General features: G+C 44.0%; 3 protein-coding genes across 5 annotated transcripts; 1 reads left to right on the top strand and 2 right to left on the bottom strand.

Annotated features, from left to right (window-relative positions):
- The first annotated feature begins 2,634 nt into the window (after nucleotides 1–2,634).
- On the top strand, nucleotides 2,635–12,948 carry LOC109479848 (mannan-binding lectin serine protease 1-like). 3 transcript variants are annotated; one of them, XM_019781877.1, is made up of 13 exons: nucleotides 2,635–2,868; nucleotides 4,519–4,777; nucleotides 5,092–5,269; nucleotides 5,802–5,924; nucleotides 6,335–6,531; nucleotides 6,963–7,110; nucleotides 7,477–7,650; nucleotides 8,009–8,188; nucleotides 10,150–10,281; nucleotides 10,609–10,698; nucleotides 11,325–11,429; nucleotides 11,660–11,823; nucleotides 12,417–12,948. In XM_019781877.1, exons 1-13 carry the CDS (start codon nucleotides 2,855–2,857, stop codon nucleotides 12,696–12,698), a joined length of 2,046 nt encoding a protein of 681 aa, XP_019637436.1. In that variant the 5' UTR covers nucleotides 2,635–2,854; the 3' UTR covers nucleotides 12,699–12,948. The 3 variants fall into 3 exon arrangements, with proteins under 3 accessions (XP_019637436.1, XP_019637434.1, XP_019637435.1); XM_019781875.1 differs by lacking the exons at nucleotides 10,150–10,281; nucleotides 10,609–10,698; nucleotides 11,325–11,429; nucleotides 11,660–11,823; nucleotides 12,417–12,948 and adding an exon at nucleotides 8,745–9,728 and having other exon boundaries at nucleotides 2,638–2,868; XM_019781876.1 differs by lacking the exons at nucleotides 10,150–10,281; nucleotides 10,609–10,698; nucleotides 11,325–11,429; nucleotides 11,660–11,823; nucleotides 12,417–12,948 and adding an exon at nucleotides 8,745–9,728 and having other exon boundaries at nucleotides 2,639–2,868; nucleotides 4,522–4,777.
- A 413-nt stretch (nucleotides 12,949–13,361) lies between these two features.
- LOC109479841 (golgin subfamily A member 6-like protein 22) lies at nucleotides 13,362–27,236 on the bottom strand. Its single transcript, XM_019781867.1, has 5 exons — nucleotides 27,077–27,236; nucleotides 25,701–25,848; nucleotides 15,045–16,320; nucleotides 14,510–14,716; nucleotides 13,362–14,270 (listed from the first exon to the last, which is right to left on the bottom strand). The coding sequence occupies exons 1-5, from the start codon at nucleotides 27,125–27,127 to the stop codon at nucleotides 13,613–13,615; spliced, it is 2,340 nt and encodes a 779-aa protein (XP_019637426.1). The 5' UTR covers nucleotides 27,128–27,236; the 3' UTR covers nucleotides 13,362–13,612.
- LOC109479840 (zinc finger protein Xfin-like) lies at nucleotides 21,493–24,469 on the bottom strand. The gene has a single exon (XM_019781865.1). The coding sequence runs from the start codon at nucleotides 24,195–24,197 to the stop codon at nucleotides 21,675–21,677; it is 2,523 nt and encodes an 840-aa protein (XP_019637424.1). The 5' UTR covers nucleotides 24,198–24,469; the 3' UTR covers nucleotides 21,493–21,674.
- Nucleotides 27,237–27,678: the final 442 nt, after the last annotated feature.

The raw sequence follows: 27,678 nt of genomic DNA, 5'->3' as shown, positions 1-27,678 counted from the left end.
AGAAACAGGGAGAGACCCCCAGCTGATCATCCTCATGGACACCATCCGGGAAGGATGGCCGGACACAAAACGACAGTGTGACACCCGAGTGACAGAATACTGGAATCACAGGGACGAGCTAACCATTGAGAAAGGTGTCATCTTCAAGGGACAAAAGATCGTGATCCCGAAGGCCATGAGAAGAGAAATGCTGGACATCTTGCACGAAGGCCACCTTGGGCAAGAGAAAACTAAGGCAAGAGCCAGAGATATCCTCTTTTTGGCCTGGCATGAATAGCCAGATTGACGAAAAAGTCCAGAAATGTGTGACATGTCAAGAGAACCGTGCGTCCAATGCGAAAGAGCCCTTGATGCCACACCCAACACCACAGAGGCCGTGGCAGAAAGTGGCCACAGATCTGTTCCACTGGGACGGGAAGGACTTTGTGCTGGTGGTAGATTACTATAGCAAATACGTCGAGCTCCACAAGCTCGAGCACACCCGGTCCACTGACGTCATCACCAAGCTCAAGAAAACTTTCGCAACACACGGGATACCAGAAGAGGTCATCAGCGACAATGGACCTCAGTACGCGAGCGAAGAGTTCAGGAAGTTCGCGCAAGCATGGTCATTCAAGCACACTACGTCGAGCCCGCGATATCCGCAGTCGAACGGATTGGCCGAAAGAACAGTGCAGACCATGAAGCACCTGTTAGAGAAGACGCGAGCAGATAACAAGGAACCGTTCCTCGCGCTGCTGGAGTATCGAAATACTCCAGTAAACAATGCTCTGCCGTCGCCGGCACAACTCCTGATGGGCCGAAGACTGCGTACGCGCTTGCCGACGACCAACGAGCAACTGATGCCGCAGTCAGTCAATCACAAAGATGTGCGGCAGCAGCTACAAGACAAACAACAACGTCAGAAGACCTGGTATGACAGGAATGCCAGAAGTCTTCCTACGCTGACACCAGGCAACGCCGTCCGAATGCAACAGACAAACGGCAAATGGACGCCCGCCACCGTAGTCAGCAAATGCGACCAACCGAGGTCGTACATCATCCAGACGCCTGAAGGTGCACAATACAGGCGCAACAACAAGCATCTCCTGAAGACGAACGCCTACCCCCGCAGCGGTAGCCCAACACCAGCGTCAGGAGACAACACTCCAGCCATGACGGTGACATCCAACGCACCGGCAGAGACTACACCGCCCGTGACAACTACACCTGTGGTGACAGCACCGCCCACTGCAGCCTACGTCACGAGATCGGGACGCACCGTCAACCCTCCAACAAAGCTGGATTTGTGATTAATGCACGGACAATGAACACGGACAATGAGCACGGACAATGAACTGCTAGTTTAAAGAATAAAGTAGCGTTAATGCATGCACTTTTTAACTAACCTTTTTTCTAAAGAAAGGGGGATGTAGCGATATTAAAGTCAAGCCAGGAAACACCCCTCTCTTACTACATGTATTAGACTAGCCCAAGTGGTCTCAAGTAACTGGACCCTACCACTCTCCCTCTTTCTGCTGGGACCCCAGATTGAGCAGACGCATCTATGTACCTCAGAGTTACTAACCCTCCTGATTAAAGACCATCCAAAGGTATCGACCCGCCTCGTCTCAAGTTCAAGATCAAGAACACAACAATACATTGCAATAGTTTATAAAGCTCAGCTCTCTCTTCGTTGTATAAACTACATTCTAATACAAAGGGTTCCTCAGGGGAGTGCGGTTATGGCGTCCGGTTTCAATGTGTAGTAAAATAGTCACCAGCTGTTGCAGCAAACGCGAGTAGACGGCAGCAGTAGAGAGTACATGTAATACATAGAAAGCAACAACAATTATACAAACGTAAGTAAATTGAACAAATGACAGTGATGTTGTTTGCTATTACAAGGGACCACTGATAGCTTATGAGATAAGTTTTCAGGCCACTTTTAAGCACCAGAAAAGAAGAGGCTGCTGATGTATTTGTTTGAAGGTCACTCCATATTGCGACGCATTTGTGTCATTTGTATTAATTAACGTAAATGTGAGCGTTGTTCGGGATATGCCGCTTCAGTTTGTCAGCTAAGATTTGTAGTACCAGATTCGATTTGAGGAAAATCGATGCAAAAATTAACGGATGTTAACAATTTTGAAGATCTATTTGGATCTTATACAGTCTGGGTGCAGACAGACGCCTTTCTCCTCGAAACATAGTGCATCATGTTACTTGTATGAGGTTGAACGATTCTCAGTAATCTCCAAACAGATCTTTCGTAATCTCCAAGCAGATCTTTTGGTGGGGGTAAGACAGTATCCATTGGCCAAAGGAGTGTCCATTAGCCACCGAAGTGTCCATTAGCCACCGAAGCCACCGAAGTGGCTAATGGACACTCCTCTGGCCAATGGATACTGTCTTGCCACCGAAAGATCTGCTTGGAGATTAGATTCTCAGTAGTTCACAGAAAATTGAATAGCATGAGTAGCCTGAAATCCAGTCTTTCTTATAATTAGCGATAGGTCCGCTCCCAAAATTACAGGGTACAGCCTAGCTGGGTGCCAGGAATTGAAAATCCCGCGTCTCCGTCAGAAATTTGAACCCTTTGACCCTGCATCAAATTAACCCCGCAAATCCGGCCCTCCTGTGGTCCAGACTTCCCCTCGGCAGAGAGTCGGCTGCCAGCCAGCCACGTCACGTCACGTTCCCAACCCCGCAATACTCCCACACAAACCCTGCGTAAACAACCAGTGTTTTCCTGACCCGTTCATGACCTCATGGGTTGAACTTCACAGTCCGTCCTTTTCGTCGGGATCCAAGTCCGACCGGAGTGCTACTGCATCTACAGCGAGCTGCGGCACTGGGGAGGGCAGGACTCATCATGGCTCTGTCCCGGTATGTACACACTGTCACAGAGGTCTTAATTATCGGGAAGCTCTCTATATATACGTCTGTGTTCTCACGTAGTCTCAATATGTTCAGGGTTTGTCTACGCGAATGAATTATTTTCTGCAGAGCTGGCGTAACAGCTGGGCCGGACTATGTCCTGCAGGGCACGGATTTCAACCTTCAAATCATGTGCATAAGTTACACACCGTGAAGTCTCTCAGTGTCTGGGTGAGAAACAGGAAGTTGTATACAAGTTTGCGTCAGATTTCTACAGCAATAGGCAAAATAGAGCCCCTGAAAACTATCTGTTCGTACAGGGATTAAAATCTCTTTCTCGAGGTTGCTGTGTGATGCTAGTCATACATAGGTTCAGTCAAGGTTTGAAGGAAGTCACCGAAAGAGGCCAAGATAGGGGTTTGAGTTTTGCTTACTTTCACTTGCGAGCATGCAGAGAAGACCCGACGAAAGAAGTTAGGACTGGCAGATACACAACATAAAATACAATGTCTAACGATGTCCCATCATTTTTCTTCCTTCAGTAGCAGTAGTAGCAAACTCCCCGAAAGATCCCGTCCCTTGTCCCTTAATCCAGAGCCCTTAATCCATAGATCTAAATTTCTAAATTATCTTTCGATATCAGGTCTATGCGTGTCTGACTCTGAATTACATGAAACTGTTACGATTGTCATCAACTAGCGAGTTATTTTCTGAATCTAGACTAACAGTCTGGCATGATTCGAAACACATGCCCTGACGAGGAAGTACAGCTGACAATGACTCAGTAGGCTGAACTACCTTGTTTCCTATTACCGCGAGTCCTTATCGCAGCAAATCTGAACACATCAGCACAGAACGCAAAAAAATATCGTACGTGCCAAGTCAGTTTCCTGGTGAGTGTTGTCAGCGTTTTGCACTCCTGGCTGAGCTCCAGTTTTGTTAAAGTCGTGTCGCTCTCACAGTCGTTATCTGGATGTTGTAGCGGACACGACCTGGATGCATGCCATTCTCCCAGTATTATTCTCACACAATCCAAAAGGTGCCACAATTCTAAGTGCCATCGAGTCATACACATGTAAACACAGTTGTTTATACTTGTTTCTCCCTGACACTCCTACCACGACCCTAATCTCCAAGCGTATCTTTTGGTTGCTACAAGACAGCGAACATGCAAATTGGTCAGTTGGCCGTCGAAAATAAAGATACAAAGAAGAAAGAAAACCCGATAAAACGCCTAAAAACGGGTAAAAAATAAGCGGAATCCTAACCCCCTACTCGGAGAGTACAAAGTTCCCACCATGTAGGCACGCACTGTGGACTTATTTGAACAGCTGAGGCGCGAAGGACACATCTAATTTGAACTTGTGAAATCTCGTCGTAGTCTGTGCTTATTAGTTTGCAGCTGGTACACTATCAAGGCCTAGCCTCCTTCGCAGTCTTGTTGGGCGTGGGCGTTATTTTTGTGAGCGATGCGAGTAAACTAAGTAGGATGGCACCAAGGCTAACTACTCAAAGTTGAACGGAATGTGACACCATATCAAAATGTACAAGATGTTGTAATTACATTGAATGGTATATCATATGTTCGACGAGCAAAACACACACACTATATTGTGATGAACGGCGATTTCTAGCCATAATACATGTTTGTTTCTCAAGCAGGTTTTTCCTGAGAGTTCTCTTACTTGTCTCAACCCTATGGCTTGCGGACGGTAAGAACAAGATGGAGGACGAGAACAAAATGACAATAAATGAGCTCTACGGCGGCCATATCCTGTCACCAGGCTACCCTGAGCCGTACGCAGACGACATCAGCCGCCTCTGGAACATCACCATGCCGGAAGCCTTCCACGTACAACTCTACTTCTCAAGCTTCGACTTAGAGAGCTCGTACATGTGCGAGTATGATTCCGTCAAGGTACGGTTTCTTCTTACTTTAATACACGATTTTTATCTACGTACGGAAAGTTAGACTTTGTTTTATTGCTTCATATTTTTTATATTTACGAAGCAAATGGTGAATGATGCAATGGGCATCGATTTATGAATGGATGTAGACAAAGTGCATCATAAGTATATGGGTATACATTGCCCGGCATTTGTCAGACGTAAAAAAGCAGCAAGCCATCTTTTCTAGTAGATGGAATTGGATATTAATATCATAATGGAAAGCTTTACAATGTATAAAACTGTATCTCGTCTTAACTACTCCACTCTCTCTCTCTCTATCAGGTGATGGAAGGTGACAAGTTGGTGGGTCTGTTCTGTGGTACAGAGAACACGGATACAGAGGAGGTGCCTGGGGACCGTGTTATAGAGTCCACGGGCAGTCAGCTCAGTCTGGAGTTCAAATCAGACTTCTCTAACGTAGACCGGCACAGAGGGTTCGTGGCGCACTATCGGGTGGTCGGTATGTAACTTGGTATGATCTGTGCCGGTGAATAACTTTCGTGTGCACGCTCAACCGGGACGGGCGCCGTTACAGGCTTCTATACACATTTGAACCAGTACCAGAATCACGATTTCGTAATAACGTCAAGTGTTCACATTCATAACACATTTTCCTTATCAGTGTTCATGTTAGCGCTTTTGTCACACTAAAGTACATAGGTTTCTAGCCTGGTTGCAAAATAACTCCCGAGTCCTACATCCTCACTGTAGATGATGTAGGACTCGGGAGCTATAATAGGTTTGGTAACCAGGCTAATAGGTATCCACCGTAGTGTTTATAGTGGCACATTTCCTGCGGAATGACACAGGCGGTCAAAAATTTGGATCCAGATTTCGCGAAGACTTCATGGTGTTTTGGCCTATTTCTTCTTCGAGTTTTTCTGACACTACATCGTAGTTTCCATCGCAGCATATGCGGTGTATACAACAAGAAAAGATCGGTTTGCTTATATTAGTGATATTTGATGGTTATACTGTATTTTCTTTTACAGATCGGGACGAGTGTGCAGTGGACAATGGCGGCTGTCACCACTTCTGCCATAACTACATCTCCGGCTACTACTGCTCCTGCAGGACGGGGTACTGGATAATGAAGGACAGGGAAACCTGCAAATGTACGGCAAGACAACAGTCTACTTTTCATTCACCAACTGCCTACATGCTTCAATGATTTTCTTAAGCTTTATCATCTCGCCACATCAACGCCACATCTTTAAAAGGGCAACACACCAAAACATTAGCCTCCTTCGCAGACTTGTGGGGCGGTGGCGTTTTTTTTTTTTGGGTAGCGACGCGACTTATGCCGAGGAGGGACGGTTTTTCCGCCGAGGGGCTTTGCCGGGAGAGGGTTTTTCTTACCGCGGCCGCGGCATACCTCGCGTCGCTCCCCGAAAAAATTAGCGCCACCAACTCACAAGTCTGCGAAGGATGCTTCCAAAACATTCATTATATTAGAAAGAATGCAATTTTTTTCTTATTTACCTAGTACATGTACCTACATTGTACTTTAAATAAACTCCCACAGTTGGTTGCAGTCGTCAGGTCCTGACAGAATTATCCGGAACCATCACCACTCCGGAGTACCCGGACCTGTACCCCAAGGTTCTGGACTGTGACTGGAAGATACAAGTCGAACCTGGTTACGTCGTCACGCTGCAGTTTGACGACGGCTTTGACGTGGAACAACACCCGGAAGTGTCGTGTCCTTACGACCATCTTAAGGTATTTCCGTATTATTTTGAGAAACACTTTCTGTAGTGATGATAAAGGCTTAGTTTAAAGCCAACAAAACATTTTATCATTATTGTCGCCGCTACCATCTATCCAGGATGCGGGATTCCACTACTTTCCACTCCCTTCTGCCCAATGCTTGTCTTCTCGCTCCCTCTCAACTAAAGCCCATCTTCATTAGGCCATATATTATTTGTTGACGACCCCTCCTTTTCCCATGTGGTATCTAGTTCAATGCCACCCGAGGGAGGCGTGTTCTTGGGATTTTCCTACATGCCCAAGCCAACTTGCCCTGCGAACTAAACGTAGACAAAATTACATTTGCCAAATCTGTACTATACCCTGTGTATGGTCATTTGATTGTGATGCTAGTGAACTGTTTATATGTTTTATTAATATGTTGAACTTCATCTTTTCCACAGATCCAGGCTGGGGACGAGAAGTACGGCCCCTACTGTGGGAAGACAGTTCCTCCCACCATCACATCAACAGACCATAATATGCACGTGTTCTTCCACTCGGACGACTCCGGAGAGAACAAGGGGTTCAGGGCAACCTACTACACAACCGGTACGTCAATCATAGTGACGTCACCCCCCCAGTGGGCGGGGCTAATGTCTTGTAAAGCTCACAATATTACCATTGGTTTTGTATGGAATTTACTGTATCCCAACTGTATGGAATTTGCAATGTGGTCTAAAGGAAAGCTCGATCGAGCGGATCACAGAATTAACTTCGAAATATCTGCAATGTGGATAACTCTTACTTGTAATAATTCATGAAAAGTCGCATCAATTTACGCCAAAAACAATTACTTAATCCAGTTGCTTGACTGTTTTTTTTGGCGTATCTTATAACATGGATGTTTAACCTTAACCTACGTTGCAACAACTTGTTCAGCATAGGCCAAATCTTTGTCGATTCTCCACCTCGCAGCTCGACCATGTGAGGCGCTGTCTGCACCGGCGTACGGCACCCTGGAAGGCTCCAACTTCACCTACTCGCAGAAAGTCAGCTTCGCGTGCGGGGAGGGGTACTACCTGGACGGTCCGGACCAGCGCGTGTGCCAGGCAGACGGCTCCTGGAGCGGTGTCCAGCCCACCTGCGAACGTAACTAAGCCACCAGCTCCACACAGCGTCCACAGCCAGTACTGCAGTCTATAAACTCGTAAAACTATATGTTAACCTCGTGACCGATGCATCTAATATGATATGCTTAGTACGTAATCTGACGTTGAATCATGCTACCACGCCAGCGCCACGCATACTCAATGCCGCAGGTTCATAAACTTTTCTCTGTAATTATATATGGAAAGTTATACATTTGTAATTCGAAAGTGCCTCTACTGTGAAAATCTGCTCGCAATGGAATGATGGGCACTGTACATGTCGTATGTTTGCAATGTAGTAATGTGTGTAAAAATAATTGTATAAACCATGGCAAATTTTTCTATTTGTTCCGCTGCAGTTGTTAATTGTGGTCCTCTGCCCAACATCTCGAACGGCGAGATCGAGGTTGACGGGAACTTCTCGTACGCTGACATCGCCATCTACAGGTGTGACGAGTTCTACGAGATGGTGGGGGAGGGAACGAGATTCTGCGAGGCCGACGGGAAGTGGTCTGGGAACGAGCCTAGCTGCAAGCCAAGTGAGTTTCCTTTTAAGTTCAGAAATAACACGTACTAGAAAGATTTTAAAGAATTCACGCTAGGATATTATTTAGTACGCATAAGATCCCCCGACAACATAATGTTGTCAATACAATAAGTATATGCATACGTTAGCTTATGGAAAAAGTAATAGAAACCAAGGGAAGCTAGACCTTCATAAATGTCTCTGTAGCAATACATTTTGTACGGCACACCCCCTTTTCATAATCTAAGTCAATCCATCAATTAATCAATCAGCCAATAAATCAGCCTCCTGATCAATGGATAAATAAATGAATGAATCAATGGAACAGTTTACGAATAGTTGACAGGTAGACCACTAAATCAGTCAGAAACCGTAAAACTTTCTGCATGTGGAACCCAACGATGGAACTTATCTACGGCAGAACTTCTTTCTTCTGATTTGTTCCTATCAAACCATACCTTGAACGTCGCTATCGCTGCTGAGTGGTGATCTCTCCGGCCTCTCTCCACTACTGCTCCCTCCCATCTCCTTCCATCTGACTGACTGTGACGTCTTCTTTCCCGCTGCAGTCTGCGGAGAGTCCAGCTTCCCGTCCCGAGACAGGATCGTCGGCGGAGGGCCGTCCAAGAAGGGCGCCTGGCCCTGGCAGGCCCTGGTCATCCACCAGGGGGCGCCGCGCATACGGAAGCCGTTCTGTGGCGGCGCGCTGGTGGACAAGAAGTGGGTCCTGACGGCGGCCCACTGTGTAGGGGAGAACGACGTCCTGCCCACCGGGTACTTCAACGTTAGTCTCGGGCTGCACAAGCGGAAGGAGCCGGACGCCAACGTCGTCTTCCCGCAGGTGGAGAGGATCATCCGACATCCCGACTGGGACAAGGACAATTTCGACTCGGACATCGCCTTACTGGAACTGAAAGAAGAGGTGAATCTGACGGACTACATCCGACCCGTGTGTCTGCAGACGGCGGGCAGGCAGAGGAGCGCACAGGATGTACAGGAAGGGCGGGCTGGCGTGGTCACAGGCTGGGGCAGGACGTCTAACCTCTTCGGCTCGGAACCAAACACTCTGCAAGAAGTGGAGGTACCAGTAGTAGACCAAGAGGAGTGCGTCTCTGCGTACGAGGGGGACTACCCGGTAACAGCAAACATGATGTGCGCGGGGCTTCGGATCGGCGGGAAGGACTCCTGTGATGGAGACAGCGGAGGGCCACTGCTGTTCCAGGACCCGGACACCACCCGCTTCTACGTGGCTGGGATCGTGTCCTGGGGCCAACCCAACGAGTGTGGCCGGGCTCGGAAGTACGGAGTGTACGCCAGAGTGGAGAACTTTCTGCAATGGATCAAAGACACGATAGCAGAAGAGTAGATGCAATGAGTGAACATCCCCATGTTGCCAAAGCAACCGGAGAACACATGTACAATCAAAATGGCTTAGTTTTCTGCAATAATATACACCTACACAATGTGGGAAATTCAGCAAATTTACGTGACGTCGTACAATTCGTATTGTCACTTGCCATGACTTGCGCCTTGTGAACGCAAAGGAATAAGCCATAATACTAGTAAACCATTTTACTGTGATTTTAAAGAAAAGAGGTCTGGCTCCATTTCACAGAGAACTACTGATTCCACAAGCGAAAACTGACAAATTTTCAATTCTGTGCTGGAACATCAGATTTGTATTAATGATTAAAAATGTTGTTACAAATGAAGTCATAATAAACGATTTTATGAAGTAATTGTTGTTTTTATTATTAGGAATGAATGGACAGTGGGCAGATAGCTCGAGGGAAACCGTTACCTTTTTTCGTAGAAAATGAAATTGAGAAGGCTTAAGGGGAAATAATTTTTGCTTCCGGTAATTCCTGGCGGCTTGTTATGGTACTGCAGCGGAACTTACGGTTTTGATATCATCTAGACAAGCTAGGGTCACGAAATTTTGGTAGTAGATAGCTCTTGTTGGTTGTGTTTCAGCCTGCGGGAAGCCTGAGTTCGTGACCCGGGGGAAGCTGGTGGGCGGGCGGCCGGCCATGCGCGGCGCGTGGCCCTGGATGGCCATGCTGCACAGGACACCGAGGGGTCCATTCTGTGGAGGGACTCTTTTGGGTACTCAAAAAGCTCATATGTTAAGGCAATATATACGTCATGAAAAGAATATAAGTTCCATTTAAATTTTATGTGTCAAAAAGACTTCATAAGAAGAGAAAAACGATTCAACTATAATACTCAACAGTATTGACTTTCACAGCTTTGAAACTGCAAAATGTTTTGAAACAGAAGCAAGCAAACCAGTTGCACGTTCTTGGTTCTTGGGCTATAGGTGATTCTTTTAACACTATCTTATGTACCATTTGAACTAGACCAAATAGTAACGTTAAATGTACATTTCCTAAAAAGCCACCCACTTCCACTGCTGTTTTTACCTTGTTTCAGGGGACCGGTGGGTTCTGACGGCGGCCCACTGTTTGGTCAGTCCGGTCACGTCTGATCCCGTCATGAAGAACTCCTTCAGTGTTTTACTGGGTAGATTTGTATTTCTTACTCTTATCCAAGGCAAGGCACTGTGTCGTGTCAAGACAATACATTTCTTGAACTAGAAAGGTAACATTTGCATAGCCTGACTAAATCTGCGCTCCTAGCGGCCGGCCCGGTATTACACCAGCCGCGGCAACTTCGGGGCGGCCGGCCGCCAGGAGCGCGATTAGTCAGGCTAACATTTGCAAAGCAAATGCATAATGTTACCTTCGCATATGGTCTGCTCTGTTAATTCTTACTCAAACACATTCATGTATATAATGGTACCAGGAGTCCAAATCCCTCCTGCTATAAAATTGCAACCTGATGTAACCCAACACTAGTTACCATGGTGACAGACATCTGGTTCAGGTGATTGACCTTATTTGTTTGGAGAAGAAGATGAAACAAAGCAAAAACAATTCGATGTATTGTAAGATGTTAGTCAACGTAATGGCCCTAGGGTCGCCACCTGCGCTGCTAGAGCAAGATTTTACCGATTGATCTTCAAATACATATTGCTGTCTTGGCGACTGCAATCTATACCGTACATCACCAACGGATCGTACATTCAAGCCAACAGTGGCTCATATAATACAAAACTGTTGAGTGTTTTATGCGTGTTTGCCTGCCAGGAAAACACAAGGCACGGGACAAAGACACGACTGAACAGACGGTGCAAGTAGCCCAGATAGTCGTCCATCCAGCATTCAACTTCACCACATTCCTTGCTGACATAGGTAAGTACACGTATCGCTCACTACGTTCTGGCCACCCTTACCTTTTGGCTATTCTTGCTCAACTTAGAAACTCCCGTTGAAATCTGTAGGCTCGGAGAGAGTTATTGTATGGACTCTTTAACAATACTGTAACAAAACTTTGATAATAGTACTTCAGTAATATGGTAATACACCACGAATTGCAGATTTTCTGTGCCAATTTGCCCACTAACCAGATACATTTTTTGCAGCCCTTTTGAAGTTGGAGAGTCCAGCTCGCCTGAACCCGTATATAACGCCGATCTGCCTGTTGAGCGAAGAAGAGGCGGCCGATACCCTTGTACCAGGCAGGGAAGGGGCGGTGACGGGGTGGGGACACACCGACCAAGGCTTCATCGCTAACGAACTCAGAGAGGTAACGTTTAAAACTTACTATAAGTTTCGTAGAAAAAGTGCATCGGAGGGATCTGCTATAAAAGGTGAACCTGTACCGATCAAACTTTGACGTCCAATCGTTTCCCTTGACCTGACGTTACCCCCCAGGGCCACTATGATGGCGCCACGTTTCCTAGAGTCACGTGAGTGGGTCAGGGTTACTGAAGATGGTAACAGTTGGTTGAAAATTTGCGAAGTGGACCTTGTGTTGTCAAGACTTCTAACTTTGATTCTTCTTCTCTTCTTGGCTATTCATGATACAAATGTACCTACTACCACATTCGAGAACCAAGTTTTAAAAGTTGCAGCTTTGTTCTAGGCGTGTCTGTAGTACATTTTGGCGAGTATAATTTCTAGTTAGTTTGCAGGTATTCTAGCTAATTTACTACTGTCTGTTGTTATTTCACACGAATGCCTAGTGAATATCTGTTTGTTCTCAGAAGTAGCTTGTCCTCAATGCAAGTCTCAGGGGCATCTGTTTGCCCCACTAGTAAGGTTTTGTTAGGTGCTGTCCTCAACAGTAGCCTGTGTCGTTGTTGGTTACAATAGACCAAAATACTCTGTCATCTGCAGGTTTTCCTGCCCCTGGTCGACACCAACACTTGCAACAAGACGTACGACTTCGCCGTGACGTCAGACATGATCTGTGCGGGGTTCCAGGAGGGCGGGAAGGACGCTTGTCGCGGCGACAGCGGGGGTCCCCTGGCGTTCTTTGACAGAACTGCAGAAAAGTGGGTTCAAGGAGGGGTTGTGTCGTGGGGCTGGGGGTGTGGAAGGAAGAACAAATATGGGGTGTACACAAACATCATCCAGTACCTGCCATGGATTGATGAGGTGATGTCTGGTGTTGCGTAAAAGTTTTTAATGGAGACGGTTTTTGTACTCCTTGCAAATTCTTGTCCAGTGTGAAACTTCATTATCAGATAGGCAGGATGACCTTAAAAAGTAAATTTGGAATTAAATGTATAATGCCTTGGACAGGGCTTTAAAATTGTTCAATGTATGAGTCTGCAAAGCTGGTAGGGTATGACAAATATAGATACAGAATTCAAATCTGTAGTAATATGCATGAAATATTTTTACACTTGCTATAATGTATAAACATGTACACATCATCTACTTATGCATTGCATGATTTATTCTTCATTGTAACATTCCTAAACTTTTTACATGAAGTGACTATTTTTCGGTACATCTATATAATTAAAATACAAATATTGTACATCAGTGGTAAAATAACACTTTCTATGGTATTTCTTGAGCAATGTCATGAGAAGCATACATGCAATTGCCTGTTGATGTTTCAATAAAGTCCTTGTACAGAAGCATTTGTGTAACACTGGACTGACAGTAACGTTGTGTGAAAGTGAGAAATTCTAACATACGAACTATTGTGTGATAGTCAGATTTACTGAGTGGTAACATTAAGGAAGTTTGAAGAACAGTCTTAATAGATTGGTACAAAACTTGTCAACATAAAAGGAAGGATTGTTCAAGGTCAAAATTAGATCGGCTGTCTCTCTATGAGGCTACATATACTGTTCTGTCTGTTTATCACCACAGTTTAGAGCAATTATTCATGTTCTCATCAACACTAGTATCAACTTTGTTACCTTCCGATTCAACATCACAGGTTCCCAGGATAAAATTCTCATTAATCATGAGAATATGATCTAGGAGAAATTCGCCAGTTCAGATGATTTAAGTTATGATTTGCCTAGATTCTCTCAATGAACTTACCTCTCTCCATATATATACTAGTACTCCACTCAGTCATTTGACAGTGCTGTAAACGGCACAAAACTGTCCCAAAGAGGATCCCATGCAGAGGAATCATGAGGGTCTACATTATGATCAGACATCTCTACCGGCTGGTTGTCAGAGGACACTAGCTTATTGGAGTCACAAAAGCTAGTTTCTACCCCATCAACACTTTTCTGAGAAGTACAAGCAGAAGAGAAATGATCTGATAGTGATGCCGTGTCTTGCTTCACATCTGCAAGAATGTTGCCAACATTTTTCCCTACGTTTTCTTCCTCAAGTTCCTTGTTGCTGTCTTGCTCTGAGCTTGGTTCTCCCTCCTGATCATCTGCTATATGTGGAACACTTTGCTCTGATGATTCACTGCTGCTTTCATCATTGGTACCTCTGCTGACATTTGAGATATGGCTACTATCATCACTACTACTACTAGCACTATCCCCTCTATATTCCTCACAAGCCTGCTGGCATATGACTCCTTGATGACTCAAGTTTTCTCTGTACTCTTCCTCAGCATGTGTCACCATCCCTGGTTCTCCCTCCATCCACTCTTTCTCCACCTGTTGTTGTTGAGGAGTTGCTCTCTTCATCCTTTTACTGTTCCTGTCATTCTCCCTCCAGGCTTGTTTCTGCTCCTCTGACGCCATCTCCCTTTTCAGTCGTTTCCTACAGAAGTTGAAGCAGATAAAGCAAAGTGATTATTGACCAACCAATGTTTGTTGCAATACAGGAATGTTCTTAACACAAGAACATTTCACGTGTGTGACTTGGATGCATTAACATCTATCAGCAAGGGAGTTTCTGTAAGCACACTGTTCCTGACTGTATGAAACTCATCTTTTGGTGGGACTGGGACACTGGGACAAAGGTTTGCTGGTCACAGATGTACCTAAAACATGTTTTACCTCAGTCTCTCCCTCTCCTTGATTCTTTCCCTTTCTTCAGCACTCATCTCCATTCTTTTCAGCCTGGTCCTGACCCTGTTTTTCTCCTTCTCTATCTCCCGTTCTTCCTCCGTTTGTCTCATCCTTTTCCACCTCATCCTCATCCTGCCCTTCTCTTTCTCAAGTTCTTTCGCATCTGGTGTTGCTGCCTGCCTCTTGAGAGCCATCCTGTTAAAGAACAGAATCATGTAGAATTTTCACGAATGGAAAACATACTTTTCCTTGCCTTTACCTTTTACAAAATCCAGCAGTAAAAGATGTTAGTTTATCTATAATGGCTAACCTAAATAATAACTTAACCCTCTTCCTCTTATAACTGTCTGATTGCAGTAAATTGGCAAGATAGAAGACAGATTGGATGAGGTTAAATATGTGATGACATGAGAAATACAGCATAGTCATGCTGACAAAGACCAATTTAAGAGAAATATTTTGTCTAGTCAAATTCCTGTCCTATGATTTCAGTACAATAATCCATTCAATAGCACATCCCTACCTTATTTTTGCTATCTCCCTTTCCTTCTCCATGTCCTGTGTGGGGGCTATCAGCATCCTCAGCATGTTCCGTATCTTCATCCTTTCCCTCTTGATGGCGAGATGTATCTCTGGACAGTCCTGCCCTTCTACCAAAGCTCTCAGCCACGTTACCTTTTGTACCACCTCTGCCAGAGCAGTGGCTTCTTGAGAACGTGTACTGGCCGGCTGTTGTGCATCTGTATGTTCCAATGATTGTGCAACCTTGGGGCTATCTGGTAAATGCTGGCCGCCAACTGAAGCTCTGAAGTTGTCGGCACAATCAACCACTTCTTGTTTCACGATTACATCACTACTGAAATCAACTTTAGGACTGTGCTCTTCTGTACTCTTTATCCCCAGCTTCTCTGACTTTTCCTCTGTAAGATGTGCATTTTCAGGAGAAGATGACCCTGGCTGGTGCCTAGGCTCTGTGCACTGTGAGGAGGATGCACCATCTGTAGTCTCCTGCAAATCACCTTCAGATCTGCAGTTTTCTACAGCTTTCTGATAAACTATGACATCATTGATCAAGTCCCCACTGGAGTTGTTCATTGTCTTCCAGATAATGTCATGAATTCTAGTAATTTCTGAATCCGTGACCAAATTAGCTCCACGCATGAAGGTTAGCATGTTTTGCACAGACTTGACTGCATCTGACACAGTACAAGTCTTGGCCTCCTCTGTAGTGGCTTGCTGTTCTGTATTCTGTATTGGTCCTTGATCCGTTGCGCAATTCTGATCAGAATCTGGAGGCAACCCGACCAAGAGTGCTTCGATGCAGGAGTACAGCTTGTCAAACAACCGGTACTGTACAGCCTTCACTTCCCTGTCTTCTCTTTTCCTAAGTTTGTCTCTCTCCCTCCACACTGCCCGCTGCTCCTCACTGGCATTCTGTCGGTACATCATTTTCTGCACCCTGTTCTTCTCACGCAGATCTAGTAGCTCATCATCTGACACACATTTCCTCATCATCTGTTTTGTGAGCCTGTCTTTTTCTCTCTCCTCTGCTTTCTTCTCCGCAGACATGCACTTCCTCCGCTGCCTTGCTTGTAATTTCTGCTTCTCCCTTATTTTCTCTCTCTCCTCTTCCGTGAGGTTTTTACGTTTTTCCTGCATGCGAATCCGGTTCCTTTCCCTCCTGAAAGCCTCGGTGGGCACCACTGCTGTGTGCTTCTTCTGCACGTGTGCCTGGAGCAAGCTGGGGGACTCGTGCAGGCTCTGGCAGTACTCACAAACAAACTGGGCTTGGCACCAACCTGGAAGGAGATGGAGGTCAAGTCAGGTACAGACAAGAAAGGCAGAAAGAAGGGAAAAGGGTAGCCTGCAGTATTGGGAGACCTGCTTTTACTCCAAATTTCACCTACGTAACAGTACTTTCTTCTTCTTCTTTTTACTTTGCATCCTAGCTATAGATTTTTGCTGATCAGATTAAGGGGTCCATCCAAGGCGTTCATATGACAATCTAATCCTAATGTTTTATATGTGTTTTTTTTTTTAAATAAATATGACATTGAAGTAGAACACTTAGCAAAATCTGTGCTCATATTTTGGGCTTGTAAGTAAACCTATACTTTTTCCTGGTTAATGCTACCTTCTATGCAGTAGCATTTGGTAATTGGCATGGAGGAGGGTTAGGAAATGTTACCTGAGCAACTGTAATTCAAACTCATCTCCTTCTGAAGTGGCAAATTAGAATAATCTGACAGGAAACCCTGAGAAACAATTTCTTGCTTTAACCTAACTAGTTTAAGATTCAGATTTGTTTCACCTGATGAATTTCCCAGGACATTATATCGTGAACATTGCTACATATGAAAGAACACACAGCAGATTACATGAACGACATATTTTATTCAAAACTATAAAAAAACTACCAGAGAAAACTTAGAGTGTTCTGCATCTACAGGTCAGCCAGAAATACAAAACACTCTGGAAATATTGGTGGGCATTGTTACTTGTATGCCAGAGAGATTTTGCTCAAAAAGCTCTAAACAAAGTTAAGTACAGTAACTGCAAAAGTCAATACTGTCGTCAGAATGTTTGTTTTACTGTGATTGTTAAGTATTTGCAACTTTCAACGAAGGTTTTACAACCTTACAAGTCTTGAACAAGGAAACTTCGTAGATTTTGTACCTCCGGGTATTGTAATGTATGTTGCAGAATGTTGGGTGCATGTTGGGACTGTTCTTTAAATTAGTGAATGGTGTCTGGGTGTGTGTGTGTGTGTTCACGCGAATACCACGTGACACAACTATGCAAGAGGAAGCTACGCAACTTGACACCTGTGCGAACAAGAACAATATGATTATGAACGGGGATAAGTCCTATGAGTCAAGTCAAGTCAAAGTTTATTGCACAACTAATGTACGGATACATCGTATGGCAATTAGGGGTACTAAGTACAAATCTAAAATCTAAACTAATGCGTTGAGACTGTGCTTTTCAAAAAATCCACCTGTTCCACCTCCCCTCACACTTGGAGGCAAAGAAGTCCCGGTTGTTGAATGTGCCACGTATCTGGGCTTCAAACGTCACCGCAGCCTTGGGTGGGACAGCCAAATCTTACACATGGCAAAGAAAGGCTCAACCCGTCTTCACTTTCTCCGCATGCTCAAGAAGGGCGGGATGCCACCAGAGGACCTGGAAACTGTGTATACGACTCTGATACGACCTGTGTTAGAGTATGCAAATGCCGTGTACGTGGGCTGTAACACAAAACAGAACAACACTCTTGAGGCTGTACAGAGAAGGGCGGCGAGAATCATCTACGGCAACAGTACTCAAACAACCCCCTTCTCCACCCTCCAGGACAGACGGGAAACTGCAGCAAAAACTCTGCTCAAGCAAATGCGGCATGTCAGCCACACTTTGCATTCTTTGATGCCCTGCGACAGACACCAGAGCACACGGCGGTCCCTGAGAAATGGAAACCACATCTCCGTTCCGAAGTTCAGAACTGAAAGACTGAGGAAATCTTTTCTGTTTCAGGCAATAAGCCTCAGCAATCAAGATTTGTAAATAGTCCGCCTCTGTTTTAATGGACCTGAGCTACGAAATTTTAAATCTATTTAATTTTAATCGTCAATGTTGTGCTTTTTAATGTGTATCTCTTTTCAAGCTATTTTAACATGTAATCACTTGTGCAATTCAGCCAAGCAATGAATATTGGCTGCCAATCAATGTGAATAAAAAAACAGTTTCAGTTTTAGTTTTTCGAAAAGTTTCGAAATGTTTGTAATTGGCTAAATGATCTGTGAAATCACTAATCCCCCCTAGCCGACTGGAGCCCAAAAATAGAAAGGACAGGGGGCATCCCGTGGCGAATCTGGCTGCCCGACCCTCAGCGACCAGCGATAATGTAAACAAACACCTACACAAACGGCCGCGTGAGAAATCAACTCCAGTGCGCGGAACTTGCTCTCGAAAAATGTATCAAGCCGCTACGCTTCCCCCCGCGGCTGTCATCCCTCCCCACTTATCCCACACTAGTTCAAATCACGTCAAAAAAAATCATCAAAACATGCACAGAAGCGTGTTCATATCTTTCATGTTACGGTTAAAACTTAGAACCTCATTTTGAGCGAACGTTACAAACACGAGACAGCCGGTCCCACCAGGCACGATAATGAGACGTTGATTGATGGCACATGTGGTTCACATCTGAACAGTTTCAAAGAAAGAATTTATCGAGAATGCTGACACCCCTCTGTGTGAAAGGTCAGATCAGTGGTCGAGACCTCAATGGTCCTTATACATGCAAAGGTCAAAAGTTGAGGTCCACTTTCACACTGAAAGGGGTGTCCATCGGCGGTCTAAACCCATCATTTTCACGCACTAAAACACACATACTAAAAAACCAAAACAACGTGCACCATCTACAGCCCAATAGCAAAACGTATACCAAGTCCCAGACATATCCGTCCACCCAAACGCTAGAAACTGCTGCGAACGTAATTTTCGTCTTCCCTCACAAAACCTCCGCGCACGGGATATACATCCCTACCCGGAGGTAAAAAGGGCTAATGTTCTACATTAAAAAACAACAAACATGCCAAAACTGATATTTTTGTTACTTCTCAAATGCGCCACCTTAGCTGCCTACTTTACAGTTACTGCTATATGTATGCACAAACATGTATGACATTCGACTAGAGACTTGTTATCTGAAGTCAAAGGGTAGAAGAACAACAAAAGACAAATGTTTTCACAGCCTTGACTTGCAGCAACTCAATCAAATGTTACTGGTGCATGGGTGCTGTCCCAATTATTATCAACAGAGTGGTTTATTCTTTCAAAAGTAAGAGACCAGACTGATGATTTTAACATTTAAATACAACTGTGATGTGTTACTGTCAATACATTCTGACAATTAGATGGCTTCACAATATCCACAATCATGTTTCAGTTTAGAACTGAAAGTTCAAGTCTTTTTCAGTTTTTAAGGCATGAAATTGCAACATATTCTGTGAGAGGTCTCTGTTTTCATGCCTTCTTTGGTGTTGTTCCACACTTTGCAACATGGACGACCCTGATTCTTTTTCATCTGCCAATGCAGCACAGTCTACCTGTTGCTCTTCAGGTAAGTAGATGTCGTACTTATTCCCTGTGGATACGGTGTTTCCACTTGTGTTGCTTTCTGTGTCCTCCCAGTTTCTCAGAGCTGCCATTAAGTCTTCTCCTATTGTTCCCCCACAGTGCTGGTAGCCACTGCTGCTCTGCTCCTGTGATTTCAGGTAAGATTTCGCCATTCTTCTCTGCCGTGCATGTATCCTGGCCTTCTCTCTCATGGTCTCTCGCTCTTCCTCAGTCATGTTCTCACGCTTTTGCTTCATCCGAACCCTGGCTTTTTCCTTCATCTTCTCCTTCTCTGGCTCAGGCATTGTGGCCGTTTTCAATCTCTTCGCCAGCCGTGCCTTTTCTCGTACCTTGTTCCTTTCCTCTTCTGTCATCGTCATTCTCTTCTTTCTCATGTACACTCTTGCTCGCTCCCTTTCCTTCTCCTTCTTGTCTTGTGCCAGGTTGTGGAATTTGTTTCTCTTTGCCAGCCGAGCCTTTTCTCTGATTATCTCTCTCTCTTCTTCCGTCATGTTGTTCCTCTTCTCTCTCATTCTCTCTCGGGATCTTCTTCTCCTCTCCTCTAGGGCGATTTTCTTTTTCTTCCTCCCGACGTGGCTAGCGGCTGCCCAGTATCCCGGACTGGAGAGAACAACTGTGTGTTGTTCCTCTATGTGAGCTGCCAGGCTGGTGGGTGTCTCAAACAAGCTTCGGCAGTGTTCGCAGACAAACCATGAATCCTCACTGCAATCTGAAATGAGAGGAGGCCTACATAAGGCGTTTGCTGTCCATTCAATATTCAGCCTAACCCACTGTATTTGAGATCCTAAAAACTTATGAACATTGGGTATTTAGGGGAAACAACGAGTAGAGGCACACATTTGCCTGTTTTGTCTCCCCCTTAATTGTGTTTTGTCCCAATGGAAAAGCCAAATGAAATAAAGAAATAATTTCCAGTTTTACGATATTTTAAGTTAAAAGGACACCAACTGGCCTACTACAAAATGTGAGAAATGTAGGGTATTGGTAATCATAGTATACATGTATTGAAATGCAACCCACCTATAGCTAGCTCTTTAACTAATTACTATTAATAAGTTATACATCTTTTTGTTTCAGGTATGCCAATTGTAAAATTGTTAAAGGCCGCATATCTTGTTCTGTAGCTTTCTTTATGATACTTCTTTATGATACTTCACTATGGTGAATTTACCTTTGGCAAACAAAAGCAGCTAAGCTACCTTATACAATGTCTTGTTAACATGCAACCACAGAAAAACCATCACAAGATTAGAGCTGCTTGAAATAGTAGGTACATACAGTAGAAGTTGAACATGTATACAGAAATGCCTAGTTTAAAAGCCTGTGCAAAGATCAATACAAGCTTGATTTTGGACTCTGAACAGTGATCAGAATAAGGGATACACACAACCTTTGAATTTCAGTAAACTGTTTATTGAGAATGGTGAAGGATTTCATATTTTCTACACATAAATGACTATGTTGCTAGTCTACATGGAACTGTACCTGTGTCATTGATCATTTAACAAAAACATTCAAAACTCAAGATTGTATAAGGTTACTGATTTTATTCTCAACCAAATTCATCATTACAAATGGCAGTTCACCATCTTTAGTGAATCTCATTTGTATTTCATCATCATCATGCCAGGCAACTAGCCTGAACCAAGGCCACTCTCTCTTTCCAAAGCTTTGTCCGCCATTTGTATATACATGTATCAGTATTTTATTGTACTACATACATGTATTGCAGGCATTTTTAGTTCAAACTACATTTGCACATGTACACCTGACAACCTATGACTCCACAGTATACATGGTACCACATACCTATCTCTGTCAGACTTTATGTAGTATTTTAATCACTAAAATTTCTACAAGCTGCATTAGTAGACACAGAGTGTCATTCAATTCATTTGCAAAATTGTGCATAGCTGTACAAATGCTAAATCAAAAGAAATGCTTCTCTTATATTAGCATCAATTGCTTTTAGTTTATTGAAGTTGTTTCCTTTGTAAAGCCCTTTTATTTTACTTTAAATGTCATTGTCATCTGTTCCCCCACTCCCCACCATTCGTACATTATCCTGGTCTGAGTGTACAAGCCTGTGACGCTGCAGTCCGGCAGACGACAGGAACTTCTTGCCACAGACATCGCAGGACGAGGTACCGGACAGGACCAGTTTTGAGCGGTTTGACAGTTTCCTTCTTGACAAGCCAATGGTGTGTACTTCTTGAGATGAACCTATAGATACTGCTGAACTACTGCTAACAGTCAGATCCACTGGTGCCATCTCTTTGTCCCTTGCTGTCTCCATTTTCTCGTCGGCATTCTCTCTACTCAGCTGGTATTGCCTTAACAACATTTGTCCGTTATTACCGTCAGCTTGAGTCAGGTTCTCACCTAAACCATTCTGCTCCCCAAGTTTAGAACCACCCATCAACTTGAAAATGTCCATGAAAATTCCTTTCCTCTCCTCACTTGGAATGCACTTCCCAGGGTCTGATATTCTCTCTTCCCCACTCGTAGTGTCCTTCAGTTTCAGATCACCTTCCTCTGAGAAGTTATCTATACCTGCTTGCAAGTCTGGCTCTGTAGTATCTAATTCTTCACTGTTGTTATGTTCTACCTCTTCCATGGTTGGAAAGTGAGATTTTCCCTCTAAATTTATCATAGAGGGATACTCTTTTGACCAAGTAGATGATTGTCTGACCGAGTCTTTGTCATCTTCTGTCTTTCTCTTTTTTACTCTCTTTGGCTTCTCAACTCCTCCATCTAGAATGGTGGTTGTTGACTCTTCCTCTACTTGTGTGTTGGAGTACATGTATGAAGGATAGATGTTCGGAGTGGCTTCAGTGTGCATGTATCGGTAATGGCTCTTCAGGTGGTGTTTCATGCCAAACCGTTTCCCGCATATGGGACAAACGTACCTCTGCTCGTGTGACCGCCGGTGCCTGTCTCTCTCCTTGGCATTTTTGTACTCCTTCTCACAAACATCACACTTGTACACCTCGTCCCGATGGGTGTACTTGTGGCGGTTCAACCCAGAGTAGGAGAGAAACTCCTTCCCACACACTGGACAGAAGCACACAGGTATACCTATATGTACTGAAGCTGTATGTTCTCTCAGTTTACGTTGCTGGAAGCACCCAAAGTTACAAATCTCGCACCTGAAGGGATAGTTATCGTTATGGCCCTGCATGTGCAACTTGAACACTTTTCTATTCTTAAACTTCTTCCCACACCCTTCTACTGGACAGGACATCTTGCCCTCGTTGTCTTTGCCATCTTTGTCCATGTTTTCAATCTGTTGCATGGTGGCGTCATTGCACTCGTTGTGTGCTTTCATGTGGAGTTTGAACACTTTCTTTGCTTTGAACGTCTTCCCACACCCCTGTACGTTACACTCGTACCTGGTCTCCTTCTTTAGTTGACTTCCTATGTCTAAAACATCAGGAGTGGCAGCATCCAAACAAGCTCCATCTAATGTACTGACACTACATAAGTTATCATCTATTTGCATTTTCTTGTCATCATCTGGTTCATGTAGTGAAGGACTATTCTCTGTGCTACATGTTCTCTCCTTTGATTTCTTACTTGAAGCTTGTTTTCTTTGAAGCCGTAAACTTTTACGTCCTTTTTCCTTAACTACATTATTCAAAGCCTCTTTGTCCATCCCAGCATTCCCCTTGCTATTAACCCTTGACCTTTTAACAGGTTGACCTTCACCTTTGCTAGAACTTGGCTTTCTGACTATTCTAGGGACTTCTTTAGTTACTTCCTCCATATATTTGTCCCACTCTGACTTCACCTCCTTTGCTAACATTTTATGTACCGTTTTAAGATGTGTCACTGCGTGGTGTTTCCAAACAAAGGTAGCCGAGCAAACTTTGCAGGCAAAGCTCAACTGGTGAGTCCTCTTGTGCTTCTCTTTGTCTTTTTTATTCTTGTAGACCTTGTCACAGTAATCACAAGGGTACAGGTCATTTTTATGGAGAGATTCGTGATGACGCAGACCTGTGAATGTGACAAAACCCTTTTTACAGACGCTACAGAAACAGACGGGGGTTCCGGTGTGCTTGCAAGCCGTGTGCTCCTTGAGTCTCCTCTCTGTAAAACAGCCAAAGTCGCAATGTTCGCAGCGGAACTTGTAGTCACTCTTGTGCTCCCTCATGTGTAACGTCCACCCTGTCCGACTTTTGAACGTTTTGTAGCCACACTCAGGCTGGTTGCAGTAGTACTTCACATTTGTGGCTTCAGTCTCAGACAATTCTTCACCTTCCTCTACTTTTGGTGGGCTATGACTGTCCCCTTCTAAACTGTGGTCTACTGTAAAATCATCAACATCCGTCTTTCCTATATTTTCTGATTCCAAACCATTCTGATCCTCCATCTCATATGACTTGATATGATTTTTTGTAGTGTAGTTGTTGCTGCCATGTTGGTCTGATCTGTTCTTGAGCACATCGCCACAGTCATCTACATCACACAAGCTGTCAGTGTTTTCCTCTGTATCTTTTGGACTGTATGTTTGTGCTACTGCCTCTTCGTCTTCCATCTCTGTGATTTACAAAGAAAAAGAAAGCTGTGTGAGACTGATGATAGAGGAATGATAGAACAGATACAACATGTATCTGCACTGCTACTTCTACATGTACAGGAGATAGTGCTACTGTCTCAACCTTGCTACATTCCTTAATGGGGGCGCCATGTATACTCTAAGGGTTTCATTTTAAATGGTAGTACCGGTAAGTTTCAAAGAAAATGGCAGCAACAAAACTAGTGCACTTTCAAGGATAGCAGCCCCCATGTAAGGTTCATGAGCAGGCATGGACACACTAACAAACCTTCAAACCTTCAAGTCATCAACATGCATTACAATTGTACTTTGTTTTCATACTTGTCACAAGATACCCAATATCCATGTATGAGAACTACTGTAGAAGAACTGATTCAAATTTTGCTCAAATATCAGCTGATACTACTTCTCTAATACAAACAGTTTTGAAAATGTAAAATGGGCACCAGAGAACCAAATTAGTTGCCAGAGTGCAAATGTTTTCTCTACAAAGTTACCTTCTACATTTGACTGAAGAAATAAATACTGAAGCCTGGCTCACCTGCCTCAACAACCATGCTATCCTGGGGGCCGCCAGCTTGAAAATACTGAATCTGATTTCATTGCTGCCCCTTCCTCTGAATCACACGATTGAGGTAAGTAGCAATTCAAGTTGGTTAAAAAAAACGTAACTTAACTGTACAGCAGCCAGTAACATACTACAGGGATACCATGGAAGTATACATGTACAAGGATGGTTCTGTGTAGGTGGCCAATATACATTGTACAAAGTACTCAATGCACACTTTGTGTCATTTGTCTCTGAGTATCATGTTATTGTAGGAATGTTCTAGATGTGGGTACACACACTTCAGTTATGCAACTGAGATAACAAGCATTACATTGTGTTGAACAGCAAGGTACTAGTACTGTACAATGTACATCCATTATTATATTGGTGACCTTCCCATGATCCAATGTAAATTTTCATGCCAATCATTATGATATAGGGGGGTGTCTGCCATATTGGTATCCCATTGTTGATGACCCATTGTGTCAATAATTCAACAGACACACTAATGAACCGAGTGAACATGTTCCAAGATTATGTATATCTTTGTATCATGTGTAGATGGGGGATGGGACAGACCGAGAACAGTAGCTGCTGTCTTTGTAAAATGTATAAATAACTTTCATCACAAGTATAAAACTATAACTACCATGTGTCGACTAGAAGCGTATTATGTATCTGATACTGTCTCTGTTCTTAATATATTGTTGTAAAACAACAACAGTTCTAAAGACCCTTTCTTTCAAGGCTGCATTATTAATTTATTTGCATTTTTAAGCTTCAGGTTCTATCTATATTTATTCATCTTCAATTCAAGTAACACGAAAAGATGTAGCTTGATCTTACATCTTTTCTTCAAACTCAGTATGTCCTATGTACTAATAATTTAAAGGTAATGTTTTTAAGAAAAAGGCATGACAACTTTCCCCTACCTATATCTCCCATGGTGTCAGGTCTAGATGACTCCTCCCCATCAGTGCTGGCATGGGAGGAGGCTGCTTCTGTTGGCATGGCAACCATCTCTGGAGCTTCACACCAGGAGGCCTGACTGTCTCCCTGTGCCCCTTCCACCTGCCCTGCCTTTGGGAATATGATGATAAATACATTTTTGTACTGTAACAGTGGGGGGTTTATAGGCGCTACCAACTGATCCGGCAATTGGGTCTAGACCTTTTCGGCCGAGTGGTTAGAGTGTCGGACTGGTGCCCAGGAGGTCGTGAGTTCGAACCCCAGCCCGGGACCAGGGGTTTTTATCTGTTTCTACTGGCTCCTCCTGTTTCCCACACGCCCTGGGAGTTCTGGCAAAGAGAACTGTTGGCAAAGAGTGCCTGCCGCTCCAGGGATGTCGAATTTATGAAAAGAAAAGGGGGAGTAGTGTAACAGTGGGGGGTTTATAGGCGCTACCAACTGATCCGGCAATTAGGTCTAGACCTTTTTGGCCGAGTGGTTAGAGCGTCTGACTGGTGCCCGGTAGGTCGTGAGTTTGAACCCCAGCCCGGGTTTTTTATCTGTTTCTACTGGCTCCTCCTGTTTCTTACAGTACGTCAAATGATAAATACATTTGAATGATTTTTGTACTTTGAATAATAAAAATCTGAATCTGATTGCTGTCAAATGACAATAAGTCTTCTCATCAAAAACTTAGTTACTGACACCATAGACCACAAATTTCGGTAAATCCTGTTATATTAATTGTTAATCCAAGAAAAAGACACTCGGACACGCCACGCATGTAAATCAGTACCAGAGAATAAACAAGGATAGTAACATGGCGATTCCTCAACTCGCTGAGACGAGTCTGACCCCAAAATGTGCCCAAGTTTACTTCCGAAAAACTCGGATGCCCCTTGGGAAAGTTAGAAACTGTTCTGTTATTTGCATCTACAAGCTAGGTCAGAAAGTTTCACAATGTGTTATATATCGTTCAGGTATAATTACGAAAAAATCCGGATTTTTCTCAGCCAGGGTGTGGCTGTCTGGTGGTGCCAGTGGCGCACAAACGCAAACATGGCAGACGCGTACTTCACCTCGCTTTCTCTCAAAAATTATGTCTAGTGTTTTAGCCTGCTTTGAAATGTTTCCAACGCTAAAACTAAGCAGGTAGCTAAATTACTTCATGCATATGCAGTGTGGTAAATGCTATATGAGAAGCTGAAACTTGGGAGGCCGTTATTTGCTAGATTAGAGGAGAACCGACCAGCATGACCTGGCTGGCGTGAACAAAAGGCGGAATTTTAGACGACCCGTCTAGAGTTCGCGTAAGATTCCCACGGGCCACAGATGAACTTGAAAAGCACACTATCCTTACCTTGTTCGAGCCATCTTGATCTAGACGAGCTGGAACGCCTTTCTGGCGCATTTTTGACCCGGAATTTGGCGGTCGCTGGGCCGAGAGAGACAACCGCAGCCACCCACAGCGCCGCACAGACAAACACACACACTGACGAAGAGACAACGCCAAAACTCGCCGAAGAGGCGAACCTCGCGAGATTTGGCGAGATTTAGAGTAAGGTACACAAAGGCTGGTACACAAGTCCGTAGGATGTGACAGGTGGAAAGTTATGTAGAAACGCAACAAGGAAGAAATAACTGACAAGGAAGTTTGAAACGCAAAAACGTTTTATTACTTTCTCACCAGACAACATCATAGAGCATGAATATTGACAATAAATATAACTTTGTTATAACTTTCAAACTGTCAAACTTCAACAAACAATGCAAAATCCCATTTTGAACCAAAAGTGTGTAGGGGAGCCAAATAGTTACAACATTGTCATTCCAAAGAGAAATGAAACTATGTCCAGCATTTCAGATGGCTAATGTAACTTGAAGTTTTTGTCAAGAACCTAGAAGATCTTAACTACAAGATGCTCTTCAAACTCTAAATCAAAGCTTGTTTCATCATGCTAG

The sequence above is a fragment of the Branchiostoma belcheri genome, unplaced genomic scaffold, assembly GCF_001625305.1.
Source record: "Branchiostoma belcheri isolate BF01 breed outbred unplaced genomic scaffold, Haploidv18h27 scaffold5, whole genome shotgun sequence".
Classification (NCBI taxonomy): domain Eukaryota; kingdom Metazoa; phylum Chordata; class Leptocardii; order Amphioxiformes; family Branchiostomatidae; genus Branchiostoma; species Branchiostoma belcheri.
This window is presented reverse-complemented; position numbering and strand designations above follow the sequence as displayed.

Bases quoted from the DNA above. Each gene is read 5' to 3' on its own strand.
- LOC109479840 (XM_019781865.1), bottom strand. From the start codon at position 24,197: ATGGAAGACGAAGAGGCAGTAGCACAAACATACAGTCCAAAAGATACA.
- LOC109479841 (XM_019781867.1), bottom strand. From the start codon at position 27,127: ATGCGCCAGAAAGGCGTTCCAGCTCGTCTAGATCAAGATGGCTCGAAC. The intron at 16,321-25,700 runs GTAGGGGAAAGT...ATCTCCTTCCAG, and splicing joins TGACACCATGGGAGATATAG to GTTGGTGCCAAGCCCAGTTT. The intron at 14,271-14,509 runs GTAAAACATGTT...CAACTTCTGTAG, and splicing joins AAGGAGAGGGAGAGACTGAG to GAAACGACTGAAAAGGGAGA.
- LOC109479848 (XM_019781875.1), top strand. The intron at 5,270-5,801 runs GTATGTAACTTG...TTTCTTTTACAG, and splicing joins GGCGCACTATCGGGTGGTCG to ATCGGGACGAGTGTGCAGTG. The intron at 8,189-8,744 runs GTGAGTTTCCTT...TTCCCGCTGCAG, and splicing joins CGAGCCTAGCTGCAAGCCAA to TCTGCGGAGAGTCCAGCTTC.